A 9,709-nucleotide genomic window follows, 5' to 3' on the forward strand; every position below is an offset into this window, starting at 1 on the left:
CAGGCGCGGGTGGGCGCCGGCTCGGCTCGCGGTCCTGCGGGGTCGCGGCTTCCCGGCGGGCAGACGGCGTCCTCGGGGTGTCCTTCGCCTCCGGGCGCCCCGCGACAGCCTCACTCGTGGAGTTGCTTCGGGAAATCGCGGCCCGCTGGAGGTGGGTGGGGCGCTCGCTCCTCCCCGCCGGGCCGTCCGGCTCCGAGGCGCGAGTCCTGCGGCGCCCGTCCGCTCGGTCGGCGGGCCCGGAGAGGGCGGCGGGTCGGCGCGACCGGGTCGGCGCAGGCTGGGCCCACCGCGGCGGGTCGCTTCCGGGCCGCGTTTCCCTCCCGGCTCCGCGTGTGCGTGGGCTCCGTAGGGTCGCGGCGGGACGGGCTGCCGCTTGGCGTGAGCAGGGTGGCTTCGCGCCCGGAGGGCGAGGGCCCCGAGGCGCTCCGGAGGGAGGGTGCGAAGCGGCCCGACCGCGCGGAGCGCGCTATGCGAGGATTTTCTTTGCTCTTCGCCTTGATTTTGTGGCTCTGGGGCTTGAACCCGAGGCCACCGCGCCAGGCAGGCACCGCGCTCTGAGCGACGGCCTCAGCCCGGCTGGAGGTGCGGCTCCTGTCTGGTCGCCCGCGCAGGCCTGCGGTTGCACCCTTTGACCTGGTCCTGCAGCTGGGTTGCAGGCGCCCGCGGTCGTCCTGTGCAAACTACGGTTGATGGGGCAGAAGTGGCTATTAGACCTTCTGTGTGATTTTGTCCACATCTTTCTGTCGCTATGTGTAATGAAGATGTTTTTAATGTTAGGACTCGAAACTTTTTTTTTCTTAAATAGGCTCGTGTACAAAAGTTTGGAAATCTCTTGTATATTGCTTAAAAACGTGTCCCGCGACAGAAACAGAATTCTGATACTCTGGGAAGGTTAGTACCATCTCTTTAAAATTTCAGTTTCTAACTCAGGACTCTTAAATGTGGGAAGTATGTATAGCTGTATCTCAGAATCTGTCTGTAGTAAGTGCAAAAGCATTTAGTAATGAGCCTGGCAAAAAGTAAGTGGCCAGTAAAGTTGTTACCGTGAAAGAAGTGTTTTACTTCCCAAAGGTATATTTACTGAGAGGCCTAAAAGTCAGATTTTTAAGGAAAACCTGTCAAAATCTTGACTGTCGTTTTAAAATCGAAATGAGGGAATTAATCAAAGATGTACTTGGCTGACTAGGGTGTAGCTGCATGGTAGAGTGTTTAGTTTGCCTGAGGTCCTAAGTTCAGTCTCCAGCACCAGATAGAAAGAAATGGACTTGGCTTACTTTCAGGAATTAGTCATTCACAATTTCACCCTGGTACTGTATTACGCATTGTATTTAAGACATCATCAGCCACAGTTATGTATGAAAACCGTTAGTCCAGGTGATGGCCAGGTATAATGACTTATGCTATACTTTCTTGTCTTGGTCTGTCTTTTCTCACTTAATGATTCTATCTTTGTAGCCAAACTGAAACTATGTTCTGTAGTTTTCTTACACTCCTAAATCTATTTCTCCCATTGAGTATATGCTACTGGCCTTTCAAATGTTGTAGGAGCTCTTTAACTGTAGCATTTTCAAACAAAGCAAATGGATTATTGAATCACCCCTTGACAGGAGACGGAACCTCTGACTTAAGAAGTTAACTTTACGTGAGAAGATCAAATATAACTGAGATCTTACTGGCAAGACCAAAGTTTTGACAGACTTAATTAGAACATCAGAAGGAGGCACAGAATTTTTTGTAGTTTTAATAAAGGATTGACAAGAATACAAAGAACAAATGAATTACCTATTTCATTGCTTATGAATAATTGTCAATTAAACTCAGTTGTTTATACAGTAGGAAACTTGAAAAGGCTTCACTTTTGGTTTGGCAAATGGGTTTGGATCTGGGCTCTGCTAAATTGTTGAAATACATAAGCCTTTATAAATCAACTAAATTGTGGTTTCAGTCTTTGGCTTGAGCCTCTGTTTCTCTTTTTGTAAAACAAAGATCTTACCTCATAAAGATGTGGGAGATCATGGGAGTAAAGTTTATCTCAAAAGCTAAGTATTACTCAACAAATATTCTACTCACCTGTCTTAAATCTCTTCTTTTTTTTCCTCTCATCTCTGGTATTGCCAGTTTTTATTCAGTCTTTCATAATTAGAAGCTATGATTTTCTTTTGCTGTTCTTGCCATTTGGTTTACCTAGTATATAGTGAGATTGCAGGGGTGTTTCAAGCACACCTGAGTGTTGATACTTTGTTATCTAAAATGCTGTGCTTTGTACACTGCTTCCCAATTTTGCTGATCTTGAATTTTTTAATGAACTTAAAATTATTCGCTTCCATAATTCTTGTTTGATTTCCTAATATATTCCAGTGTACTTAATTTAGTACATTGAACGATAAAGTTGTTTAATGTAGAATGAATGTCTTTTTATGTAGGAAAAGTAGAGTTGGTGCATGACTTATCTACAATCCACAGCAGTCAGAAGTAGTTTTAAAAAAAAATCCTGGTATTTTAAATTCTTTTCTAAAACTTGACAGTGATAGTTGTTAGGTCTGTTACTATTATTAGTTTCTATTTTTATGTTTATGCTAATTACTAATTGTTATACATTTGGTAGAACTTTAAGAAATTTTAGTCCTGTTAAAAGTTATATGATCTTGGGGCCAGGGAGATGGCTCATTGGAATAAGTGCAAGGGCCTGACATGATCTTTCAAATTTTCTACACACCTGTATTTTGTAGTGAACTGACACCTTTTGTTTTTCCTTTGAACTTGTTTTCTTTGCTGATCTTCACTGTTTCCACAGATGGAGTTTGCTTCCTGTAAGGAAGAAATGGTATTTTTATTAATTCAGATTTTTAGGTGTGGTGGTACATACCTGTTACCTGAGCTTCTCCACGGACTGAGGCAGGAGGACTTATACGTTCTAGGCCAGCTTGTCCAATTTGGCAAGTCCCTGTCTCAAAATAAGCAGAAAGAGCAGGAGATACAGCACTATCGTGGATTATTCCTGAATTTAATCCCCATTGCTGCAAAACAAAATCAACAACAAAAAAGCAGCAAATAAATAAACATAAAAAAGGTAGTTTTATCAGTATATTCAAAATGCCCCAGTAGATGTTATGTGTATTCCACAACACACACCCATATATATTTTTTTTTTTTTTTAATTTTTTATTTTTGCATTTGTTTATCCTATTGGGAACAGTTTTATTATTCTTTAACTGGCAGGACGTTCATATCTGTTCATGAAGATCCATTATCATTAAATTACAAAGTGATTGTTATTTTAAAAGGTAGGATCCTTCAGTGTTAGATGCAAGTTACCTTGGCAACCTGGTAGCAGACTGCAAATCTCTGGTTATGCCCAGTAGTTTACAAAAAATTCATCAAGTAGTGTTACTTGAGCTCCTCAACTTGGCCTCCTGCATATCCTTTCCCTAGTTTTACTGGAAAACTGGTTTTCTAAAGTTAAAATTATAAAGTCAGTGATGTTTGAGTACCTCTTGTCAGATCACATATTAGGCATTAATAAAAATGGTATTTAAAATGGTAATAAATGTTAGGAAACCAAAACGTAATGGCTTTTCTTTGTTCTTTAACAAATAAGTAATTGAGAAAAGAATAGAGAATGATTGAGAGAAAAGACCGTGTGATAAGAAGAATAATGGCCTGGTGAAATTTTGGGTTATTTAACAAGGTGAAACACACTGCTTCTTGTTATTAGTTTGAAAATATGTTTGTTATTGAAGTTTTGGCTTCTATAAGAGATACATTCAGAATAAAATTAAAACATTTGCAAAAAAGATGCTGATTTCTTTGTAGCTATGGCTGTAATTTTTTAGGGGGTTGGGGAGTCCCAGAAGACATTTGTTTACCGATAAATGTCCTTATTTAGATGTTAATTCATATACCTTTTAAGTAATATTTGAGTTATAATATATTAGGTTCTTCATTGCTTTCAGGATAGGATGAAGTCCTAGTTGTTTAACATGGTGTACTGCAACTCTTCTCAAATTTTGAGTCACCTGAAGTCTTAAGATTCTGATCCATTTGCTCTACAGTGAGGTCTGAGATGCTAGATACCTAATCAGTGTGCCACACTCCTACTATCAAGCACGTACCGCTCTGAATTCATTCTTGCTTTCAGTGCCTTACCCTGTATGGCACCGTGTCATAGACTTTGTTCTAGTATCCCCATAGCAGGAGTTGCTAAAGTATAGTGCAGTTTCGTAGAACTCCAGAGATCACAAGGCCAAAGCTGTTTTCGTGATAATAGTAAAATATTTACTTTTTTTCTTGTCATTCACTTAGGAATGTTGAGTGTACTTTTCTAGTTTGTCTTTGCCTAGACTGGCAGAAAATATGCTCACGTTTTATCAAGTTTCTCAGTTTTAATTTTTTGTGATATAGAAACCAAAAGTTCTGTAGTAATTTAAATGATCACAACCTTTGAAAACTACTGCTGCAGGTATTGGGCCAAGGACATAAAACACTCAGATCTCTTACAGAATGTAGAATTTATGTAGAACTGTTTCCTTCATTCCCTGTGGCACTGCTGGGCTAGATAGCAGCTTCAGTTCCCGTGTGGCCAAGAGATACTGCCATGAGCATAGCCTCCCACCTGCCCCCACCCTTGGGGTAATGGTGAAAGTCCTGATTTTTCACTGAGCCTTTTTTGACAGAAGCCAGTGGATGTAGGGATGATGATGACAAGTAGCACCTTACCTCTTGGTGTGGTTAGAAGTCTGGGTGCTCTGGTCTTCCTGACACCATTGTCATAGGTCCCCAAGTGCCCTACCACTGCATGTCCACTAACACTATCCCAGTTGGACATTGAGATGCTGCCTTTTAGCTTGGCCAGTCTGGAAATTCAGCTGGCCTTTGCTGCTATGTGTGGGGAAGGAGGTATGATTTTTTTTTTTTCAAGGTGGTATTTGCGTGGAACGGCATTTATTGTGTATAAAGGTTTTTTTTTTTTTTTTTTGTCCTGCCAGGCTGCCCTTCTCTTAGGCCTTTGTATAGAGTGAGCAGGCTTTAGTTGTGGGTCTTTTTCAACCCTGTACCTTATGGTATTTCCCAGTTGTTCCATCCCCCTCAAGTCTGGGATATTTGAGGCATTACAGAAGCACAGGGAGCTTAGCACTGACCTTCCTTGAGTCCAAAGTCTTTAAATGGTGTTCACCTTCCAGGTTTGTCTGATGCTTATTTTATATATTATGTCCAAGGTTTTTAGTTTCACTTCGCAGAAAGAATACAAAAAAAAAAATCTACGTCCAAGAAGTTGATTTGTTTTTTAACTTCTGGGAGGAGGCATTAGAGACTTAAACACTAGCTCTACTGCCTACGCCTTATATTTAATTGTGTAAAAATATGTGAATAAACATAAAAATGGCCTGACTGAAAAATGAGTTGACAAAGCAAAAAACTAATTTGGAGAAAAATGTTCAGAATACTCTCAAACTTTATAGAACTTATATAAAAAGTGCCTTGACTGCAGATGAGGATTGTAGAAGACATAATCTAACTTGTAATAAGTGTGAATCAATGCTTTAGAAAACAATTATAAAAAGTTTTATGTGGTTTATAGCGAAACTGTAAAAGCCATTATGTAAGAAAGGACTTGAATGTTTTCATAAAATTAACCTTAAAAATATTATCACTGACCAGTAGGTTTATTTATTTTCTGTATTTTAGGGAAGGGTCTAGAGGGTGTTCAGGATCTTACTACTAGATTGGACTCCTAGTGATTTGCTTGTTTACAGCCTCCCAACAGCTGGGATTACAGGCGTGTGCCACCATGCCCAGTCTCAGTCGCCATATCAGCAAGAGCTCAAACCCCAGCCCCTATGTCTGCTTGCAGGTGCTTTAATCCGCTGGGCTATTTGGTTGGCCCTGTTGACCAGTAGGTTTAAGTCATGTTTTCTAAGATGTTTACATGTCTTACAGAGAAGACATTTTAGAGCCTAAACATACGGGATAAACAGCTCATCTCATTTAGTAAAGCAACATGCAATAGTATCAGATGCTGACAGTTTTCCAAAAGATACTCCAAGATATAAATCTATAATAATATTGCTACAGAATTGATTCTGTCAAGGTGTAATCTTGGAAGACAGTGGATTAAGACTTTAAACACTGAGTGGGTATCCTTGTCTCTGGACACCCACTTTTCCACACACATGTATCGTAAGACCAGGTTCTGGTCCACGTGCATTTCACCTGAGCTAGCTGACACCTGGACTGACTTGAACAGTTCGGTACACTTCTATGAGAGAGGGCTGCTGGTGCTGTGGGGGAGTGAAGTCAGGAACATGGTACAGACAAAGTTACTGTGGTCCAGAAGCTGGGACTAAAGTGGATGGAACCATTCCTCATATCCTTGTATCTTAGTCCTCAGATTCTTTGGCTTTTGGGGGAGTTGAGACAGTCTCATATATTTAGTTCCAGCTGGCCTCAGACTCGTGGTGGTCCTACTGCCTCAGCTTCCTCAGAGCTAGGATTATATGGATGCACCACCACATCAGGCTCAGATTCTTTCCCTGTATTTTAGTTTATTTTTGGTGAATTAAACCTAGATCTTAGGTACAACCCAACCCTTTCTGTCTTTTGTTGTCAGATAGGCTCTTACTGAATTGCCCAGGGGACTTTGAACTTGAGATTCTGCTTCAGCCTCCCAGAGTACTAAGTTTGCAGGTATGTATCATCCCCACCCCAACATTTTTATTATGTTTTCCTCTCTTATTTAGCAAATAATTATTAAGTACCTATTATTTTAAATTTTAAATGTATGTTAGAGAAGTTAAAGCAACAATCAGTTATAAGGTTTAATTTTAATCAGAGACCTACCAGCTTCTCATGTTTAGTGTATATTTAACAGCATCTTGTATAATTTTAAATATAATTTCTTAGGTTTATGTTTTGTAGTATATTGACAAAAAATAAACATGGACTATTTGGGGAACATTTAGGAAAATATGAATGAATGTTAGGTAACTGCTTCTGAGAAAATACTTATACCATCTCTTAATAGAATAGAAAGCTTCATTAACAACTTTTTCTTTGGTGAATTGGTATCAAAACTTTTAGGTAGGGTCATGTTGACAAATTTTGGTCACGAATAACTCTAAGATTAGCTGATATAGAAGATGAAAATGATTTTTTTAAGTGTGATAAATTTGTTATCCTGGCCACTTGGAAATGAGAAACCTCCTCTAGTCTCGTGGGCCAAAGTGTAGTAGAGCTAAATCTGTTCAGAGGCTCTAGGAGAAATCTTTTTTTTTTATTTTTATTTTTATTTATGTGTGTGTGTGTGTGTGTGTGTGTGTGTGGCCAGCTCAGCCCACCAGGGGGCGGGGCTGGCTGGCATGTGGTGCTGGGGGATTGAACCGTGGTCCCTGTGCTTTGCTTAGCTTGTTCTAAGTAGGTAATTTAGACCACTGAGCCATCTCACCAGCTCGGAGAAATCTTTTTATTTGTTTTTGCCAGAATTATTTGACTCAGAGGCTGTTTTCTGTATGCAGTTTAGAGGACTTTGATTTTTAAAGTAATAGTGGATGGACGTAGTTCTTAAAGTTTAATGAGCTTTCTGTGATTTTTGTTAAATTTAATACTACTGCCTTAACTTTATCATTACTGTAAATGTTTTTCAGACCAGATGGCGAAAAGAAAGGAAGGTGATTTCTTCTCTCCTGAAAATGCCAAGAGACCAAGACAGGAATCAGAGAATTTTGATAAAGATAGTGATGAAGATGAAGGCACAGTTTCTTTGACTAAAGGCACCTCTACTTTGGTGAGTACAAAGTTACAAAATTAGATTTTCAGTTGGCCTTTCTCTCATGTCTGTTTTACAATGTCATATTCCATGATAATTCATAATCAGGAAAAAGCAATAGGTCTGTAAAAAGCTAATGTAAAAATAACTTCCGAGTGATTTTGAGATTTATGTTAATTATCAGAAAAAGAGAAAGTAATGAAACAAAGAGGAACAAAACTGACAAACCTCTAATAAGACCAACAAAGAGAAAAAAGGAAGACAAAAGGCATAAATTAATCAATGTTAGAGTGAACTAGGGCTATGACTATAAACCTTGTGGACATAAAAAAGATCAGACATATGTAGCAGCTCTGCCACACAAAATTGAAAATTTAGGTGAAGTGGACCAACTTTTCAAGCAACAATAGCCATAACTAACCAATATGGAGTAGACTACTTAGATAACTTTGTAGCTATTAAGGAAATTTAATTCATATTCTAACATTTTCTGTAGCTTTTTTTTTTTTTTTTTTTTTGATACCAGGTGTTGAACTAAGGACCTTGTACTGGCCAGACAGGTACTTCTGCTACTGAGCTACATCCTTGGCTTAACATCTAAAAAAAATCTCCATAGCTACTTGGTATCTCTAGAGAGGTGATCATTAGAGAGAACATAAGTTTAGAGCTCTACACAGTCTTTTTCAGAAGAGGGAACATTTTTTAATTCATGATGTTGGTATCAAAACTGAAAGAACTAGGAAAAGGGAATTGTATACTCATTTACCTCATGAATCTGGACAAAGAAATCTTTAACAGATACTATAAAGTAGACTTTCACAATATGTAAAAAGAGTTATACACTGATCAAATGGCTTTTTTCCAGTCGTGTGTAATGGCTCGTATCTAGATGTATCCCACCCCCCCCAAAAAAAAAGCCTCATTCACTCTTCAGTGGGGCTTTTCATAGTTGGCTGGATCTAGGGTATGTGGACTGGGATGAAGGGTATGCCCTAACTGATGAGTTTAGCATAGATCTGGGTATGGATAATGGAAGCCCCACCCTGGATGTGGGTGGCACCAGTCAATAGGTTTGGAGCCTAGATGGAATATAAAAGAAGACAAGGGAAGAAGGCTGCTGTTGCTAGTGTTGGTAGCTGCTTGCATGCTTGCTGCTGCCTCCTCTCTGCCCTGCTATGGACTAGTGTTCCTTTCTGGTGCCCTTCTTTCATGCCACCCTTCCTTGGAGCCAGCCAACTATGGACTGAAATCTGCAAACTGAGCTGAAGTAAAACTTTTTTAACTTGTGGGAGTCAGATGTATTGTCTTAGCAAGGAGAAAAGTAACACAGAATGCAAGCTTGGTTCTGAACCTAAAAATGAATGTATTCCTCTATATTACAGACTAAAGAAAATAGAGCATATTATGTCATTAGATGCAACAAAAGAGTTTCAAATATTCAACATCCTTTCCCATTAAAACTCAGAAAAATTCAATTAGAGGAAATTTCCCTTAACATAATAAGGAACACTGAGAGAAACCTACAAGTAATATTTGTAGTGGTAAAATACTGAATTCTTTTCTCCACAGATTAGTAATAAGACTAGAGTATCTGCTTTTATAACTTACTCGCCATACTGTTGGGAGATGTAGCTAGTGCAGATAAAGGAGGAAAAAGAAACAAGACACAGAGATTAGAAAAGAAAGAAATAAATATGTCCCTATGTGCAGATGACCTTACTGCCTAGAATATCATGGGGAACTTACAAAAAACATCTAGAACTAAAAAGTACATTTAGCAAGGTACAACTTATAAGATAAACATTTTTTAAAATTATATTTTTAGGGCTGGCCAAATAGCTTAGTGTATTAAAGTTCCTGCAAGCCAGCACAAGGGCCGGGAGTTTGATCCCTGCGCCTGCTGTGCTGGCCCTGCTCCCAGGGCTCGCTGAGACGGCAATTGAGACT

The 9,709-nt window shown here is 39.5% G+C and overlaps 1 protein-coding gene across 6 annotated transcripts in view; it reads left to right on the forward strand.

Moving 5' to 3' along the window:
- Positions 1-6: 6 nt before the first annotated feature.
- The window catches only part of Smc6 (structural maintenance of chromosomes 6), a 93,216-nt gene continuing 83,513 nt past the window's right edge, over positions 7-9,709 (forward strand). The window contains exons 1-4 of one of the 6 annotated variants that reach the window (XM_023710946.1): positions 7-151; positions 806-891; positions 6,608-6,684; positions 7,641-7,780. In XM_023710946.1, coding sequence (XP_023566714.1) covers positions 7,646-7,780 — 135 coding nt within the window. In that variant the 5' untranslated portion in view covers positions 7-151; positions 806-891; positions 6,608-6,684; positions 7,641-7,645. Of the gene's footprint in view, positions 152-257; positions 333-805; positions 892-6,607; positions 6,685-7,640; positions 7,781-9,709 lie in introns of those variants that run through there. The other 5 variants (XM_023710945.1, XM_023710947.1, XM_023710948.1 and 2 more) reach the window with 5 other exon arrangements.

Source organism: Octodon degus, unplaced genomic scaffold (assembly GCF_000260255.1).
Source record: "Octodon degus isolate 3935 unplaced genomic scaffold, OctDeg1.0 scaffold00019, whole genome shotgun sequence".
Taxonomy (NCBI): domain Eukaryota; kingdom Metazoa; phylum Chordata; class Mammalia; order Rodentia; family Octodontidae; genus Octodon; species Octodon degus.